Source organism: Bos grunniens, chromosome 9 (assembly GCF_055505025.1).
Source record: "Bos grunniens cultivar Pamir isolate PY7600 chromosome 9, Bosgru_T2T1.0, whole genome shotgun sequence".
Taxonomy (NCBI): domain Eukaryota; kingdom Metazoa; phylum Chordata; class Mammalia; order Artiodactyla; family Bovidae; genus Bos; species Bos grunniens.
The window spans coordinates 57,866,388-57,886,563 of NC_141173.1; the positions used below are offsets into that span (position 1 = coordinate 57,866,388).

At 34.3% G+C, this 20,176-nt stretch overlaps 1 protein-coding gene across 8 annotated transcripts in view; it reads left to right on the top strand.

Moving 5' to 3' along the window:
• Window positions 1-20,176, top strand: part of EPHA7 (EPH receptor A7) — a 531,141-nt gene that overhangs the window by 476,123 nt on the left and 34,842 nt on the right. For 5 of the 8 annotated variants that reach the window (XM_086316391.1, XM_086316386.1, XM_086316387.1 and 2 more), the window contains 2 exons: window positions 16,109-16,233; window positions 18,841-19,024. In XM_086316391.1, coding sequence (XP_086172517.1) covers window positions 16,109-16,233; window positions 18,841-19,024 — 309 coding nt within the window. The remainder of the gene's footprint in view (window positions 1-16,108; window positions 16,234-18,840; window positions 19,025-20,176) is intronic. The other 3 variants (XM_086316388.1, XM_086316390.1, XM_086316394.1) reach the window with 1 other exon arrangement.

The following is a 20,176-nucleotide window of genomic DNA, read 5'->3' on the forward strand; positions in this document are numbered from 1 at the left end:
GTATATCTCTGCACCTGAGACCTGAATATAGTATATCCCTGTGGATCCAAAGTAAAATACTCAAGGTTTCAAATATATTGAATTTGGAATATTTACATTACAAGATGCCAGTTTGCATTAGAAGAAAATAATGTCAATGAACTAAATAGAAATATTTCTACTCATGCCATTTTGTACAGTCAATTTGGCATGTTTATTTTTTCTTTAATTTCTTTCTTAATATTAACATTTCTTGGATGATTGCTAGTTGCTAAACATTGTGTATGTGATTCACATTTATTATCTATTAAAATCTCTGCAGTACCCTTACCATTTCAGTTTTGCAGATGAAAAATTATGTGCTTTGGAGCAGTTTAGCAATTTGACCAAAATAACATAACAGAGCTTGGATCAAATATTTTCTGTGTAACTTCAAAGCTTGTGAAAGTTGAGTAGGGGGCACATCTTTATTAATATATTTTCCACTTATCCTAATTACCCATTTATAAAAACAGAACAATGCCCAATCATATGTTTGGTGAGGGTGGGAGTTAATTTAAAGCATGAGAAATCAAATTCAGACTGATTTGAAAATATTTTTCCTTCTAACTCTGGGGCATAATGAATTTACATGCCGTGTGTGTGTGTGTGTGTGTGTATGTTTAATTATGTGTATGTATGTCCTCAGTCTCCAGGTGTATTTTTGCACCTTACCTAAGGAATAATCTACAGTTTTTCCAATGGATTAATGGTCAGCTGCTAACAAATGGCTTCTTGTTCCTTGAACACATAATTTGGTAATCTGATACCAGAAAATGATTCCTTGTCTGTTATTTAGTGGTGAATTAATCTATTCTGCAAATACTTTATTTGGCCATGTTGTTAGATGCTTAATGGTAATTCTTTTTTGTCTTTAACTTAAAAAAAAAAAAGACACCAGAACTCTGTTTGATTCAAATATTCTTATTTTAAAATACTGTAGAAGGAACTTCCCATTCAAAATGAATTCTTAATAAGTGCAAACTGTACAGAATCCACCTTTCATTTTTCATTGATATGTAACACAAAATATGTTACACAATTGCTTTTGTTTGTCATCCAAGCCAATTTACAGCAGAATTAAAGGATGTGTTCAGAAATATAAAGGAGTTTTCCAGAGAAGTATACCACTGGTCAGATTTTATTACTGGACAAAAGAGAAATGTTCTCATTTTAAAGAGCAATTAAGCATTTGTTGCTCAGTGAATTGCAAATATTAAGTGAACATCAGCAGGTTAATACTTGCCACAAAGACAATTAGAAGACATTTCAATATTATATTAATTGCGTGCAGTTGTATTTTTTGTTTTCTTTTGTTTTATGATGAGGAAAAATCAGATTTGTATTAACCAGGAAGTAGAATTACCTTTGGAGAAGGCAATGGCACCCCACTCCAGTACTTTTGCCTGGAAAATCCCATGGATGGAGGAGCCTGGAAGGCTGCAGTCCATGGGGTCGCTGAGGGTCGGACATGACTGAGCGACTTCACTTTCACTTTTCACTTTCATGCATCGGAGAAGGAAATGGCAACCCACTCCAGTGTTCTTGCCTGGAGAATCCCAGGGACGGGGCAGCCTGGTGGGCTGCCGTCTATGGGGTCGCACAGAGTTGGACCCGACTGAAGTGACTTAGCAGCAGAATTACCTTAAATGGATTATTCATATGATTTTCCTAATCATAATATACCAGGTCAGTGAACATTCTGAAGAGCCTTGCTCTGGCACTGAGTGAGGTAAGACTGCTATGTGAATGTGTAATGGAAGGTGCTCAGAACTCTGCATTGCTTCACTTCTCAGGAAACAGAAGTTGATGTTGAGCCTTGGTGCTGGTTTGTGGGTTTGTGGGTTTGTTGTTGTTTCATTGTTCAGTGGTGTCCTACTCTTTGCGACCCCATGACTGCAGCATGCCAGGCTTCCCTGTCCTTCACGAGGTAATCTGGGTAATCTATATGTGCGGGTAATCTATTGATTTAAGGCAAATTTATCTAAAACTGAGTAACTAACCTAAAACTAAGAAAGGGAGGGGAGAGAAAGAAAAGAATAAATAATTTTTTTCTGTTTCAGAGGAAAATTTTAGATCAGAGTTTTGTAAGCAAAATGAACTATGAGGACATTAGTCTCTCAAAATTAGACCTGACAAATTGACTCTCAGAGTTGAAGAGACATCTAATACTATTTCTCTCGTACTGGCGTTTGTTTGACTAGAAACTGAAGAGTTATCAATTGCATGCCTTTATTAAATATGGAGCTTATTTTTAAGAAAATATACACCAATAAAATTTCTGAGATTGCCATAAAGCAATGAGAAATATCTTTAATGTATGAGTCATTTATTTCAAAATACTATTCTGTGGTTAGTACATTTGCAAATAAGTAGCAATAAAATTATCAACATATTGGTCATAAAGTGTTTTTAATTACAGATATGAAAAGTTTATATATGAATATAGTTATATATATCTGTATATGTATCACATGTTCATTTATAAGATACATGACTTTATTAGATACTGTAGAGGAAGAACTATATTATTTTCTTAGATGAACAATTACTTAGAATATTAATATATTTTATATATTATATAAATATGTATCAATTTGAATAAAAATAATTTGTTCTTTTATAATTTGAGAACATTTTGCTTCTTTATCTCAAATAGTTTAAGGCCAGGATAACAGGTATTAACTAAAATCCTTCATGATAATGACCATTGAAATAAAAATTGGGGGAATTGAAGCTAATATTTTGATGGCTTTGTTTTATTAACAAGTATATTATATATAACCAAAATTTTGTATATCCTATAACTTTATATATATATCTTCCTAATCCTGTGCAGACACACAGAACAAGACATAATGAGGGAACTTGATTGCACTGGAAATATTTTAATAAAATAAAATAACACTCATAATACCATAAGCAAAATTATGCTTATTTGAATAAATAGTTTGAATGTATTGGTATTAAAATTTATCTTACTGATATATTGAATCCCAGGGACAGGGGAGCCTGGTGGGCTGCCGTCTATGGGGTCGCACAGAGTCGGACACGACTGAAGCGACTTAGCAGCAGCTAGCAAATATCTCTCTAAGTCCCAGTTTACATAACCGTCTTTTTTTATGCATCATCTAATGCCTTCAATTAGGAATCTGAATCACTTTCCTTGATCTGTTCTGTTCTATATTCAGAAGAGAAATTAATTGAGGAGGCTGGAAGGATAGGAATCAAGTTAAGTGATTGATCTCCCTTTCTCTTGCTGTGGGGAAGACAAGGCTGGCAGACACCTCTAGTTTCCTCCCTATTATCAAGTCCTTTCTTCTTATTTACTATCCTTTTTTTAGAACAGCAATATACCCTGCTTAAATTATAGAAATCCATGTCCAACTTAGGAAAGAAGATGAATGAGACATAAACAAAAGATTGCTCGAGCTTGCTGAAAAAGTTGCTTTTCCTTATGTAGACCTTGAGCATTCCACACTGCCTTTTCATTGCATGCCTGCAACGTGGATGTTATTGCTGTAGTAGCAGCAACCTTAACACATTGCAACATTGAGGGAAAGGCCAGGAGAATCTCTCTCCATCCTTGAGCCACTGAACCCAATATAGCAACAGCCTATCTGTGAAGTATATTCATTTTTGAATGAGAGAAATAAAGAAAAGAAAAAAAACAAACAAACCACTATTTGTGTGGGTTTTCTTACTTGCAACCAAACAAGCTCTAACTTAGAAGTGAGCAAACTTTCTGAATAGGACCAGATAATAAAAATTTCATGCTTTATAGGCCATATTTTCTCATTCCAAACCTCTTGTCTTTTAGCACAAATAGCACCCATAAACCATAGACGCAGCTGTGTTCTAGTGAAATTTTACTTGTAAAAACAGGTAACTAGCCAGATTTGGCCCGGGGCCATAGACTCCTGCTCTAACTGATAAGAGGGTGAAGCTGGGACATTATTGTCCTGTGCTTGAGTTCTAGTTAGTCATTGAGAAGGAATAGTGGCAGGAGACTATTTAGAAATAAAGTCAAATCTCCATATATGAAAGATGAGGGCAGGGGCAGAAGCTAAGCAAACATTGATCAGTTTCTGTTTCTGGCTAAGAGACATCAGTATTTTAGGAGGATTCTGGAAGATTTTGATTCCTATATTGAAGTATCTGTATTCAATAGTAATCAGAATATAAATGGGCATTTGATAAAAATGGGCAAACCCATTTTCTGTTTTGCATATTCACTAGATTAAAGCAGAATTGTTTTTAACTTGTTTTCTATACAAATGTGCAATATTTTAGCAACATTCTGGGTCAAAGGTGTTTGTTGGCTATCCTGGCAATTTAAATGCTATTTATGATACTGATTTCTATGGAAAATGAAGCCTAAATTATAAACAACTAAACTACAAATTAACCTTTGAAACCAAACTTATTCGTAAATTGGTAAATCTCCCTATATATAGTTATTCATTATAAACCAGATTCTCCCAGTGCATAAAAGTGACTCTTTGAGTATTAATTGGCTGCTTTAAGAAACTGCATTAATTTTGTTTTGGTACTAAAATGTTATTTACTAAATTAATGCCACATGGCACCATTGGCATTATACAGGTTTAGGATATTTCACGCAGCTTTCATTTATGCCTAACTTCCTAGGCAGCAGCAACAACTTTAAAATACAAGCCACAATGCTAGTCGAAATGTATTTAGCAGACTCTGTTAAACTAAGTGCTTAGTTTGTAGTAGGTTCTTGAAATAAAGTAATAAATCTTGACTGGTGGTGAGAACTTATTATTAAGCAATATGAATCTCTTAAGTTTATGCACTTTGGAGATGAAATATACTCAGAGCACCTGGAGCATTTGGGATTATAACATTTTTTAATTGCACATTTTAGGTGGGATAATTTTAGTGAGTTTCGAGACACTTTAGGTTTCCTTCTTTTTCTGCCCCTCCATCTTCTCTTCCTCTTCTTCCTTTTACTTTCTTCTTCTTCCTTTCTTCTTTTCCTTTTTGAATAATCAAACTTTGAATGGAGAATTAAAATCGAATTAGTTGTAAGGAGCACTAGAGTGATGATTTCTGGAAAAAATGTAAAAAAAAGTGGCAGACAAAACCACTAATGAGGACCAATAGCTGCAAAACCAATATTGTTAGATAATATTTAAGAAAATATATTGACTTGGATACATGTGAGTTTTAGGCCTAAAAAGACACAGGCAGAAAAAATAAACTGTATGGTGGAAAAGTATGAAATTGATGGTGGCCAGAATATAATGACATTTGCTGTTCGCTTTTAACTATTATCAAGAACTTGGGATAGAGTAAAAGAATGGTGTTTAATAGGAAACTGTCATACTTACTTTTGCTGTATTCTATTTTGTATCGTATCACTTTAACACATGCATACCTCTTTGTAAACAGATTTGCACTCAATTAGAAATATGAATTTCAAGTATAAATGATTTTTAAAATATTTTAAATGTATTTATTAAAAGTAATTCATAGATGCACATTGTTTATCTATACTTTGATATATTTATACATGGGCTTCCCTGGAATCTCAGTGGTAAAGAATCTGCCTGCTAATGCCGGAGACATGGTTCCTATCCCTAGGCTGGGAAAGTTCCCTGGAGTAGGAAATGGCAACCCACTCCAGTATTCTTGCCTGGAGAATCCCATGGACAGAGGAGCTTGGCAGACTATAGTCCATGGTGTTACAAGAAGAGTCAGACACAACTTAGCAACTAAACAACAACAATATTCATACATAAACACTCATATATGTGAAATAAACATTTTATGAAACTGTATCACGATAAGTAGAGAACTCAGTTTTTATGGTTTCATTTTTTGAAATTTTGGTTGTAACACATTATACTCATTTTGTAATAATGAGAAATGGTGGTGTACTGGAAAAGGATTTGGGGATTAAAAATTCAGTGTGGTCACATTGTAAGCACACAGTTGGCATCAGTAATATAAATTTTATTCTAATGGAAAAATATGATTTATTCTGCATGTGTATTATTAATGCACTGCTTTAAGGCAAATCTCACATCTCCTCTTTATTTAATATTCTTTCTATTGACAATGTTCCTCTTAAACAACCTACATGTTATTTAAATAAATGTTACAATGCCTGTGAAGGTAAACTGAATCTTCAGATTTCCAGAATGTTATTGTAATGTACAGAACAATATTTTAAATATTATGTACCCATTTAGGAAGAGGAACAAATTAGCTTACTTAGCCACATGATTATATATGTAAATATTAGTGTATATTATTACATAACTTAAGAATAATTTATATAGTTTCATTATATATATAATTTTTGTCATATTGTAAGGAAATAAAGTTACAGCATATGAAATAAAAAATAATTTAGAAGTCTATTTTTAATATAAGCTAAAAGAAAGTATATTCATGTTATAAAAAATATAAATAGATGGATGTGAAAATTATAATTAAAGATACCCATAACACAAAGATTTGTAGTATATTAATGTTTCAAAAATCGCTGTCATTATAATATATCTGTCATTAAAATACAGTGTTATTCTCTATTTATAATAAAACATGTTCCAAGGTCAAAGAAAATGTACACAACTGAAAAGGTTATTCTGTTGCCCTGTAAAGGAGGTTTTGGCCACTAACAAATGTGTATACATACATGCCCATATATTTTATTCTGTTTAAGCATTTATTTTCATTATTGAAATGGTCTCTTGTAGGCTATAGCTATCCCATTCTTCCTTATAAATCATTTTTATAACTAGTTCATCATTAAAGTAAGAGTAGTCACATAGTTGACCTTATAAAATAAGGTAGCTTTTAACTCTGGATTCATAGAAAATTAGAGATGGAGTCATATTACTTGATAGACCACAAGCAAAAGTATATGGATTTTTTAAAAGTAATCAAATTAATAGTTTCCCCATCACATAAAATAGAAGAGATTGCTTCATTTGTATTTTTCTCTCAACTTAATATGTAATATTTTGAAAAGAATATGTGTTTGTCCTCTTTCCATTTTGGTAGTTGTTTGATTTTTTTACAGTGATATGTTCCTTCTAAATGACTTAGCCTCAGTGTCTTTCTGTTTAGCTGGCATATATAAAATAGAAAGTATAAATTATAGAAATTGGTCATTTCTAAATTACTGAAATTGAATAAAACCTGTCAATATTGAAAAACCTCACATTTGCCAGCATTTATTATAGACAATCCTGAAATTCCACATTGAATTGACAGTTTATTTTCCTGCCAAAGCTTCAGAGCAATTGTTCTCAAACTTAGCTGTTCATCAGCTTCATCTGAGTACCATTTGAAATAATTATGCCTGAATCTGACCCCAAGATCAGTGTATTCTGGAATGGGTCCCAGGCATCAGTAAGTCTAACACAAACAAAATAAATGTAGAATAATAATATACACATATGTATATATTTCTTACCATGTCGCAGGAATGGTTTTAAACATTTAACATGTAATCATGTACTGATTTCCAAGACAGTTCTGTTTATAAAGTATGTACTCTGATTATAGCTGTTTTAAAACTGAGAAAACTAGTGCTCAAGAAGTTTGGTTCATTGTTCACGATTGCATAATTTGCAAATAAGTGCTGGAAACCAGGTGCACACCCGGTAGACTAACTCATGATCCCGTGCTCTTCACTCCTTTACTCTCCTGCTTCACCACATTTCCTGACTTCAAGGAGCATCAGAATAACTGAGGAGATAAATAGCTATAAATTAATTGTTACATTGTGTAGTACTATCCACAAGGGAAATAGGGTTTTAGAAAAAAAGATCTCTACTAGCTGAAGCAGATGAAGAATGATTCAATGAATTGTAACTTATTTGTAGAGGCCACCAGAGAAAAATTCTTGGGTCCAGTCTTGAACCTGGCTCTGTTACTATTTGCGATAGAAAGTTATTTCATGCAGATTATAGACACAATATCAACATTCTTGATAATTAACTTATGTAGTTATACCAGTCAAATGGGCCTTCCAGGTGGCACTAATGGTAAAGAATCTGCCTGCCAATGCAGGGAACGCAAGAGACCCATGTCCAATCCCTGGTCAGGAAGATTCCCTAAAGTAGAAAATGCAAATGGCTCCAGTATTCTTGCCTGGAAAATTCTCTGGACAGAGGAACCTGGTGGGCTACAGTCCACGGGGCTACAAAGAGTCGGATGCAACTGAATACAGAGACTTACACCAATCAAACACTGAACTACAGATGTTTTTTTGCAACAATGAAAGTTTTTATGTGTTTTACTCCTTACTGCCTCCCAATAATTTGCTAGCACTTGGTTCATATTTCATCGATGCTTTAAGTTGTGCATTCAAATTTTGCATATTCATGTTCTAAATTGTTTCTTACACTAAAATCTCCCTGAAGGTGGGTCTTGTCAACCTTGTAGTCTGTACAATAGTTTGTGCCATGCTTAAATGCTCAGTCATGTCCCACTCTTTGTGACACTATGTACTGTAGCCCACCAGGCTCCTCTGTCCATGGAGATTCTCCAGGCAAGAATACGAATGGATTGCCATGCCCTCTTCCAGGGGATCTTCCCAACCCAGGGATAGAACCTATGTCTTCTGCATTTCAAGTGGATTCTTTACCGTCTAAGCCACCAGCATGGTAAAGCCCATACAATACTTTGGTTATACGATAATCAGTAATGAAAAAATTACATGTTAAATTTTAAAATTAATGAAACATCAGAAATCAATAAAAATATTATAGTGATATTACCTTCTGGGCATTTCAGTGTAACAGTGAAGTGTACTTCAGACTAATGCTAATATACTTTTAAAAGTCATTGCTACTAAAAATGCTAGTATGTGACAAGTAGCTTGCACCAGAAAGAACGTGATCAAAGAGCCTGTAAAGAAAAATAAATGCTTCTTTCTTTTTTTTAATGCTTCTTCTTTAAGAAAGTTCTGTTAAGAAAAAAATGTTATCCGAGCAAGAACAAAAAAATGCTTGCTGACTTAGGTGTACCTCTCACATAACTTCATCTCCTCATAGGCCAAAAATTTGCTTCTGCAATTAGAGTAGCCAGTCTGCACTTTGAGTGTCACTGTCTAAAACATTTTAAGTAATAGTAACTTTATTTAGCCCCAATTTTCTTTGATAAAGCAATGATTCTAAGTGAGTTTTAATAATGGCATGTTTTACCTATTCAATCCATATAACCTCACCTACCTTTTTTCACCTGCAGGCACTAAACCACTCTGAAATGTTTTATCCTCCTTAGATGATCCATATTAAATGCCAATTTGCCAGCAGTTTTATTGAAGCATAATTTATAAGAGAAAGACATGGGAGGGGAACATGCTTATATTTATGTGTCTGGTCAAATATATCAATAGTACATCCACAGACTGCTGGTTAAAGAGCAATGCATATCTGTATGTGTTAAATGATACAGGTTATAAAATATAGCACAAATGAAAACTAACAAGATTTTGAACTATTAAAATGATATCATCTCTGCCTTCTAAAATGCATCCCCTAAGGGTCTCTTCATCATTATGGCCCCTCCTGGATTCTCAACTAATGTTAAGTGTGAGGCTTAACAGCTTTTCTGCTTCTAGTACCTGCTCTCAAGAAGTGCCAGCACCTAGAATTGTTGCAGTGTAGTTGAAAAAAGGCATGGGATTAGAATTTTAAAATGTGATTGATTCCAAAATCTTCCCCTTTCTGAGTGGATGCTACTTAATTTCCATAACTCTCAGCCTTTCCATCAATAAAATAGAACAATGGTACCTACCTTCACAGTTATAGTAGGGAAGAAAGGAGGTGATATATGGTGGCTCAGATAGTAAAGAGTCCACCTGCCATGTGGGTTCATACCAGGGTTAGGGAGATCTCCTGGAGGAGGGTATGGCAACCCTCTCCAATATTCTTGCCTGGAGAATTCCATGGACAGAGGAGCCTAGCAGGCCACAGCCAATAGTGTCGCAAAGAGTCAGACACAACTGAACCGCTAAGTACAGCAGAGTATAGCACAGCAAACTGTAAATTTATATAGAAATGCCACCATGCCCTGCATAGACTAAACGCCATATATTTATTGACTAGAACTGAACTAGTAAAAAATATTAACTGTTGATTGAAAACATAGGTGACATGTATGACTCAATATCAAGACCTCCTTAGACTCGCTGAATTGTCAGATTGAAAGTGAAAGTCGCTCAAGTTATGGCCAGCTGTTTGTGACCCCATGGCGTATACAGTCTATGGAATTCTCCAGGCCAGAATACTGAAGTGGGTAGCCTTTTCCTTCTCCAGGGGATCTTCCCAACCTAAGGATCGAACCCAGGTCTCCGGCATTGCAGGCAGATTCTTTACCAGCTGAACAATATTGGGTTATAATTTAGTTATTCTTTTCTAGGTAGGACTGGTGTGAATAGTACACTTAGTTCTGGACAGCTGCCTAATTTGTACCTACCTATTTTTACAGTAGTTTAATTTGTGTTAATAGTTACAATTACATAATAATTCTATGAAAATACAAATGCACCTAGAGTTATTCCTCATCAATTAATATTTTAGGCAGCACTTAACCACAGTTGAGCAGGAGTCCAGTTTCACGTTTAGGACTAATGGCCATAGTAGCTTTCATGATAAACCTCAGGTCTTTGCCCCTTAAAGCATTTTAATAGAGAATTACTATTTTAATTAGTAATCAGGCTTACTAATTCCTACAGTAGTTAATTAAACATCCAAATAATTGGTTACTAATCAGCTGATGACAGAAAAAGATTTATTTCCAGAAAGATGTATTAGTAGATCATTTTTACGAAGATGTTGACTGTTGCTTAAAGAACAAGGCTCTTTTTAGCTGAGGAGTGACTTTTGTTGTTCTTGTGAAGTGTTTTATTACCCCATTGGAATGATATTAACTTTATTCAGTTGGCTGATGGGCTTCCCAGGTGGAGCTCATGGTAAAGAACCTGCCTGCCGATGTAGGAGGCGTAAGAGAGGCCTTCCCTGGGTCAGGCATATCCCCTGGAAGAGGGCATGGCAATCCACCCCAGTGCTCTTGCCTGGAGAATCCCCGTGGTCAGAGGAGCCTGCAGGCCACAGTTCACAGGGTCACAAAGAGTCGGACAAGACTAAAAAGACTGAGCATGCATGCAGGCAATGGGAATCTAAAAAATGTCAACAGATACAACAACTTTAGTTGTGTAGTAAAAGATTTCTACACAACTTCGTATCTGTTGAAGTACTTGTTGACCCATCTTACCTGATTGTGTTGTTTAAAATACAAATACTATTTTCTACTCACCATTCTTTGCTGAAATGTAGTGAAAATAACAAGTATCAATAAATTACTTCTTTAAGTCCAAAATCAAATTTATGAGCTTCATTGAAGTTCTAATCACAAAAAGAAAGTTTCTTCCAGGTGTATAATGGAGATTTCTTTTCTATAAAATACGTTTTGAGTCCTAATCAAGATCAAAATTCCTTGACTCCATGTTATTTCAGGGTAAATTTTGATACATCACACTAGTATAAACTACCCTATCACTAAACTTTTTTCATCAACTTTGTTAAAATCCAGTAAGTCTATTTTTCCTTTACTGTGTCTATTAATTTTCTACTGTTACCATACATAGTTACCACAGAAACTTAACAACACTCATTTCTTATCCCCACGTTCTGTGGGTCAGAAGTCTGCATACAGTGGGACTGTGGGGCTCAGCTGGAGCCTCAACTGCCAGCCTAGTGGACAGAAATCAAGTTATTAGACGGGTTGGGAGCTCACCTAAAGACTCTGGGGAAGATCTACCCCCAGTCTCATTGATGTTGTCAGAATTCCAAGTCTTTGTGCTTCTATCATGGTTTCTATTTCTCTGCCTCTAAACACCTGTGGCATGACTTTGATCCTTAAAGATTGCCCTCATATCTTGTGTTTCCCAGGTATCCCCTCCAGCGATGGCAGGTTGATTCCTTCTCATTCTTCACATCTCTTTGGCTTCAGCTTTTGCAACATCTATCTAACCCTGGGTGGAAAAAATCTCTCTGTTCAGAAAGGATAGTGTGATTAGGTTGGAAAAAAATCCAAGAAAATATCTTTATTGTATGGTCTATAATGTTAATTATATCTGTAGTGTCCCTTTTGCCTAGTAATGTTGCAAATTTACACAGTCCAGAGATTATAGAGTATGAACTTTGGAGTGCCATTGACTGACTACATTATGTTTTAAAATTGTCTTTCTTCTCACTTTGTGCTAGGAAATGTTTCCATAAGTATAGGTAAGCTTAATATTTTGGTGGGGGTGGGGGGAAAATGGAGCCCTTCTAAGTACACAGATGGTGATGGTTTAGTCGCTAAGTTGGGTCTGACTCTTTGCAAATCCATAGACTGTAACCCTCCAGGCTCCTCTGTCCATGGGATTTTCCAGGCAAGAACACTGGAATGGGTTTCCATTTTCTTCTCCAGGGGATCTTCCGAACCCAGTCTTGGGTATTGAACCCAAGTCTCCTGCTTGGCAGGCAGATTCTTTACCACTGGGCCACCTGGGAAACCCTATAAGTACATTCCATCTTGTAATTTAAATATATTTTTTAGTACTTGGATTTTAATTGAAAATTGAGATCAAAGATCATGCATGAGTGCTTGCATCTCAAAATCTCTAAAATATTGATTGGTTCAGGTCTGTACATAAACCCACCATTCTTACTGATTATTTTCGATTCAAAGACTCATACTAATGATCCCATTGCCCACAAATTTACCTTTTGGCTTGTTATTCAACTTTTGCTTTTCTGTGGCATCAACTTTATCGACTTTCTTTTTATGCTGTTGAGATCTGCCACTTTAAAACACAGAAACCATTTCTGTATTTTCCAAGATCATCATTCACTGTCATTTTATAGACTCCAAATATGTCCCCGATAAGTCTTGAAAATAATTAAGGGCAAAATGTTCCATCTGTTCCTTCAGTTGAATTTTTATATTTGAATATTTCTAGAAACTTAGGTGAGAAATTAATCTGTTAATCATTTTTTAGAAATCCTACTACAAAGTCATGTTTAAAATCTTGCCTGTTTTCCTACATTTTCCAATGAAGGAAATTTATTATTGCTATTTAATATTTATTAGCTTCACATTAATTCCAATTACAAAAGATTTGATTTCACTTTATTTTGAAAATTATAATGTAAATGTCATAATGCCATTTTGGTTCTTAAGTATGGATATAATTTGGTTAGTTGTATGCATATTCTTTTCAAAATGAACTTCAGATTGTAGTTAATTGACTATTTTGGTGTAAGATCATATTCTTAGTGAAACTGTCACAGTGTGATTAATTTATCAGGTAAAATATATTAACCATAGAAATCAATGTGTTTTAAGATTTCTTCCTTCAATTTTACTTCTGTGTATAACTTTATCTGAAAAGAATGACTGCTAGAATCTGATTAGCTTAGAGATAATTTTATTTATAAACTGTACATCTTGTGAGTTGTATATTCTCTATGCCTGAGATTTTGAAACACAAGGGAAAATATTATCAGTTTTTATGTACCAAAGTATTGTATTTGAAGGACATAAGATAGGGAAAGATTTTTCCTATCATGCAGTTTATCTATTCTCAAGGGCTATATGCTAGTACTTCTGTCTCTGACTCTTAAAAGTGTGACTTGATACAGTATCAGCAAGGGATACATTTTTTTTAAATAAGAAATACACAGGAAATCAGGAGTATAGTCACTGACAGATATGACTCCTCATACAAAAGTGCCATGAGCTTCAAAATACTATATATTTCACGTGTATTTTTGGCATCTTTTCCCTTCAATCCTCAATTATCATCATTTTATTGGTAAATTCTTTTTCAGGATGAAATAATGAGTATAATGTTAATGTATAACTTGCAGAAATCAAGTCTCATTCTGTGCTTATATCTTGCTACAACATGTCAGAAACTAAGTTAGGTACATTTATACCTCAAGTCTCCACGGTATCTTGCAGGATTCAGTGTCTGCTGCTGCTGCTGCTAAGTGTTTAGTAATAGAAACGAAGCAAAATGCTTTATAGTTTGACTTACACTTCCAAATCACGTGAAGCTATGTGTGTTCCTAAAAGAGACCTAGAAATTAGCTGTAACCAATTTCCATCTAACCTATTTCCAAATGGCACACATCATGCCATACACCCTGATGGGAGGCCCAGCAGCCTTACTGAGTAATTTATGTATTGACTATTGTAGTATTCTCACCTGTGCTGCATTCTATTTTTTAACTGATAGAAAATAAAATACAGGTTTTATGGGGCTTCCCAAGTAAAAAGAACCAAGAGATGGCGATGGGACTCCTGGGTCGAGAAGATCCCCTGGAGGAGGGTATGGCAAGCCAATCCAGTATTCTTGCCCCGACCATTCCATGGACAGAGGAGCCTGGTGGGCTATAGTCCACAGGGTCACAAAGAGTCAGACACGACTGAAGCAATTTAGCACGCAGCATGCACAGATTTTATGAGTGGTTTTAAGTAAATTAGACTATTAGAGATTACTGGCTAAGTATCAATAAGACCTTATCTCACCACTAGTTGAGGTTTGTGTTTCCAAGGCTGTGGTTTGGGGATGCAACTTCTTGAAACACATAGTTGCTGAGATGCTAAAAATGTTTTGGGTGGAGAGATAAATCACTTTAGAAACAAATATTTCTTCATTGCATATATTAAGGTTTTAAAAGTCATGGAAAAAAATAAGATTTTTTATTAGAAATTGGCTTTATTGGAAACATATCAGAAACACAGTTAGTCTGTAAACACAGTATGTTGAGTACTTCAGCTGCATGCCCCTAAAGGGAAAGTTGTTCCACTTAATCTGCCCTAGTTGTGCTTTTGTTAGTAATCTGAGAGGAAATGGGAGTCATGCATCTTCCAGGTCCTTCCCTCAAAATCGCCAAGCCAGAAAGCTGTGACAAATGTTTTTTCTCGACATTGATATAAGAAAATATTAAGAAGTAGAAGAAACAAAATAAAGCCAAAGGGATAAACATCAGAAGCTTGCTTAAACAGCTTTAGCCCCATTTAATTGCTTTTCTGTCAGCAGGATTATTAACAATTTTGGACATCTGAAAATTAAATTAACAGCCTGAAAATATTTTACAGAATGAGATAGAGCATGATACATGAAACATAATGACCCCACTGAAATTCAGCCAAGCCAGTGTGACTACTCATTTAGACAGAGAAGACAACTAGTTAATCATCACTGAGCAAATTAGACAGAGCAAATTAGTTTCCTACATTCCACAGTCTTAGCTACCAAAAAGAGTATATGCCACTAATTAGGATGAAAGAATTCTAAGCATATTATTATCTGTATAGAAAGAGAAAGCAAAATTATAGCTTGAATTACTTCCATTAAAGCTTGAAGCCTAGGTTACATAGGTATAAATTACGTGTGCAAGCATTTGTGTGTGTGTGTGTATGTGTTCACACATACATATTGATATTTAAGTAACAGAAGCCTTGGCATTTTCTTGCATCTTGACCTAATGAAGTATAAATTTTTTTTCAAGGTTAATTAGAATTCTTGGGAACACACTCACACACACACAGACACATGCATGTCAAACATAAAACCATCTCTTTTAAAGTGTGATTCCTTTCATTAAAGATGAAAGTAGCCATTCCATATACTTTACCTGGCACAGTGTTAAATTATTTTTTCTTTTAAAAAGTGTATTGTCATTGTATATGAAATAAATATTTGGACTTAGTTTATCACTGGAGATTAATCTGAAATCATATTTTGTAGCCTTAATTAGCATTTATTTGCTTAATTGTCATTCTCAACCCCATCGTTTCCATTTTCACTAACTTGAACAATGCTATCTTCTGCTGTTTGCACTTTAATTTAAATTTCTATTAAGGTTTATGAACAGTAATAAGGTCCTGTTTGAATATTCATTAGCTTTTGAATTGTGAGCTATGAAAAGGTGCTTTCTTTTACCTTAATGAAACTGGCACAGCATGGGACTGATCAGTTGTGACATTTGATTTGAGGCATCCAGTGAATTTTCTCATTGTTTATTGACACATCTTGTCCAAACAGCTCCCTCGCAAGTGAGCGGAGTAATGAAGGAGAGAGTGCTGCAGCGGAGTGTGGAGCTTTCCTGGCAGGAACCCGAACATCCCAATGGAGTCATCACCGAATATGAAATCAAGTATTACGAGAAAGTAAGTGCTAAGAACCTCTGAAACGTACAACCTCGTATGATGCTCGCTGTGTCTCATGTCATCCTACTGCATTGTCGACTAAAGCTAGTCATTATAATACCAACTGCTTGGAGCTACTTCAAAATGGATAGTTGATGCTAGCCAATTTTAATAACCCTCTCCCTGAATCTCTGGCTCATTATTATAATGATGGTTTCTGTGAATTAAGTTTTTGTGTTACACCAGTGAAAATATTCCACTAGTAGTGTGTTTAGGTATTCAAGTTTTGATATCCTAATTATTAGATGTAGGATGTTTAGTACCACAGAAACCACAGAGCCCAATGTGTTTCTGAAAATGTTTCTTTCAGGTTATCTATTTGAGCCCTTCATGACTTATTTTATGTATGTGGTTTCATTGATAATGATGGTGGCCTCAAATAATTTAGTAATTTGATAAAAAATAAGACTATTTTCTGTAATAAATATGTAGTCAGGTGATTATATTTCACTCTGTTAAATTCCTCCTGAAGTTATACTAATCATGCTAATTATGTCTATCATTTCTTTACACCCCTCTCTCCATGAAAAAGTAGTGTGGCTAAACTCAAGTGCTGCTCCCTCAGTCGCCTGTAATGGCTAAATTTTAGTAAATAGTAATGTAACTCCATGTTTGAGTTTATTTACTTCTGACCCATCTAGAGAAAGACAGAAAGACTGACACACCCCTGTTCACAAATATTCTAGTCTCCATCTCACAGAAAACCTGATTCAAGGTTTGAAACATGGAACTATTATTATTACTAGTAGTAATAGTAATAATGCGTTATTATTATTATTGACTTAATTAGCTAAAGTGCTCTAATATACATAACCATTTTAACCATTTAGATAGAATTTCACAATAGAAACATGAAGCTCTGTAAATATTTGGGGACTGAATTGACTTGATTAAATCACTTAAATGCATACAGTGCTAACCCTTGGCAATGGATACTTATTTTTCACTTTAATGGAAAAACAAAGTTTTTAAGTTTGCTATATTTTTACTTATTATTTACTTTATGAATACATAACTTCCATGGCCAAAGTTACATTTTAAATACTTCATTTTTGTACTAGAGGATATACTTCTTATCCCATCAAATGTATTTCTAAGGGGATCCTTGATTTTAGTTTTGGTTTTGTTATGTCTGTTTTCCAGTGAGCTCTGACAGTTACAGTTTCTTCTGAAATTTCATCAGATTTCAAAAACAATGAAATGTGTTTTAAAAATATATTAGGTGGTAAGTGAGAGTAAAGTTTCTTATAGTGCAACACAATATTTTACAAATCTGGAATAAATTTGATTAGTTACTTTTTTACATGGTAGAAACAGAATATCTGTTTACTGAATTTGCAAATTACAAAATAATATTACAAGTAATACTATTGCTTTATAATATATGTAAGCTTGTGAGATATATATATATGTAAAATTATGTCATCTAATATCAGTTTTTCCTCATTCTTTTATTTTAGATAAATATATATTTATAATATTTTTATATATTGTATATATTTATATATATAACTCTTTTATAAATGATTATAATGCAGACAGTATAAATCAGCTTTACTAAGTCCAGTTTACGTATACATTTATTTACAGTTTTGCAAATATTATAATTCAAACAACCAGTTTGACATTTTTAAATTTCACTGAATATTTTTATTACCAGGCACAGTTGGGGGCAGGTTTTATTATTGAACAAGTAAGAACCTATCTAGAATCGTATATTTTGCCGAGCAGTTTTTATAACTTTTTTTATAAAGAGCACATTAGAATCATATCAACTTTTAAATTTTTATTCATTTAAATATTGTTTTACGGAGTTTTTATATTCTTTGAATTTTTATATTATTCTTACTTATCATATATAACATGATAAACACATTTTTAAAGTCTGCAAGTCTCAGTTTTCATATCTGAAAAATGGAGAAACTAAGATATTTAAAAAACTGCTGAATCATAAAGTATCTAATTCTTTGTTTTATATTTAAAACATTAAGTCTTACATTGATAACTTCAAATATTCCATTAAATGCTGTTTAGCAAAAGTGGTTTTATTCTGTGAGAAGTGTAGGTTTTAATGAAAACAATTGATGTCTCACTATGCTGGTGGTGGTTAGCTAAATTTCTTGATTTAATACCTTTATTAATTTTTAACATATGGTTTGCTTGCTGAATAACATTCAGGAATGATATTAAGAGAACTGTATCATGAAGTGAAGATTTCTACTGAACCATAGATTTTACAAATGGAGTTATATTTTGGTCAAAAGGATATTTGATTATATTTATGACTAATAGTTCTTGCCAATGTGCCCTCTACCAACAAAGCAATGACTCAAAACATCATAAATGTTTTAACAAAATTATTTCTCTTTGAAATGTGTAGAACAAAGGCACGTGGTCACATTTACATTTTATATTATCTGAGAAACGGCTCAGTGTTCCAATATTCCACAGGGTACAATTTAGCCTTTATAAAAACAATGCAGCAAATTGAAACAAATTGCAAGAATTGGCTGTCAAATTGTCTGGTTGTAATCACAATTAAATATTCCCTGTATATATTGTTTCCAGGATCAAAGGGAACGGACCTACTCGACATTAAAAACCAAGTCCACTTCAGCCTCCATTAATAACTTGAAGCCAGGAACAGTGTATGTTTTCCAGATTCGGGCTTTTACTGCTGCTGGTTATGGAAATTACAGTCCCAGACTTGACGTTGCTACACTAGAGGAAGCCACAGGTAAAATGTTTGAAGGTAATTACCACCTTTGGTTTGGATTCTTATCTCTATAACGCTGGTGTAATTTTTATTTCAATATTGAGTGTCATGATTTAGTTCAAGGTGATTTTTACATTTAAAGGTGAATGTATGTGCTGTACTGTGCTTAATCTCTCCGTGGTGTCGGGCTTTTTGCGACCCCGTGGATTTTAGCCCACCAGGGTCATCTGTCCATGGGGATTCCCCAGGCTGGAATACTGGAGTGGGTTGCCATGCCCTCCTCCAGGGAATCTTTCCAACCCAGGGAGTGAACCCAGGTCTCCCACATTGCAGGCAGATTCTTTACAGGTGAGCTTAATCAGGGAGGCCCTGAATGTATGTGCACATATAAATATATATCTATATACTTTGTAAAGGTTATTCAGAATAATAATTTAAAACTTACTATTTTGTGATGTTATACACTTTGTCTAATTTCTTTAATACATACTGGGTTTATTTTGAGAAGATTAAGTCAGAAGCAGAAGCAAAGCTTGCTCAAAAGTGTATTTACACAAGCTGTCTTCATAGACCCTCAAATGATCTTCTAGTTGTCAGGCAAAGCTGCCACTTCATAGACACCCCTAAATGAAGCCAGAAAGTATACCAAGATGGGCCACAGAAAGATAATTTATAAAAATCAGGGTTAATTGAAGCTACTTGAATTTTAGCAATGATTTCGAAACTTGCCATTCAGGAGGAAGACTTTGTATTTATTTTTACTTTTGTCATCTGTTTTTTTCAGTTTTATGAAATATTTCAAGCATAGTAAATAATGTATTTAAAGAATATATGAAATATTAAGAAGAATAATTAAATATCTCTGTATATTCCACTCAAGCTTAAAAATAGAACGTCACCAAAATCTCGTCTCCTTTACCATTTGGTGTTTTATAATGCAACATAGGATCATAACAAAAAATACATGTAATTAGAGTGTATCACAAATAAACGGATGTATCTTAGGCTGCACGTCCCGGTTCACTGTAAGAGGACAAGTTTAGAACAGCTTGAGTACCACTGCTGGCTGTTCTTCAGCTAGGTTGAAGCCTCAGGGTATGTTTCTGTATTTTGAAAGTTTTTTATTTCTCTCAATGTTATTCACATACAAGGTTCACCCAGCTGTTACCTCCTTCTCTCCTTGCCAAT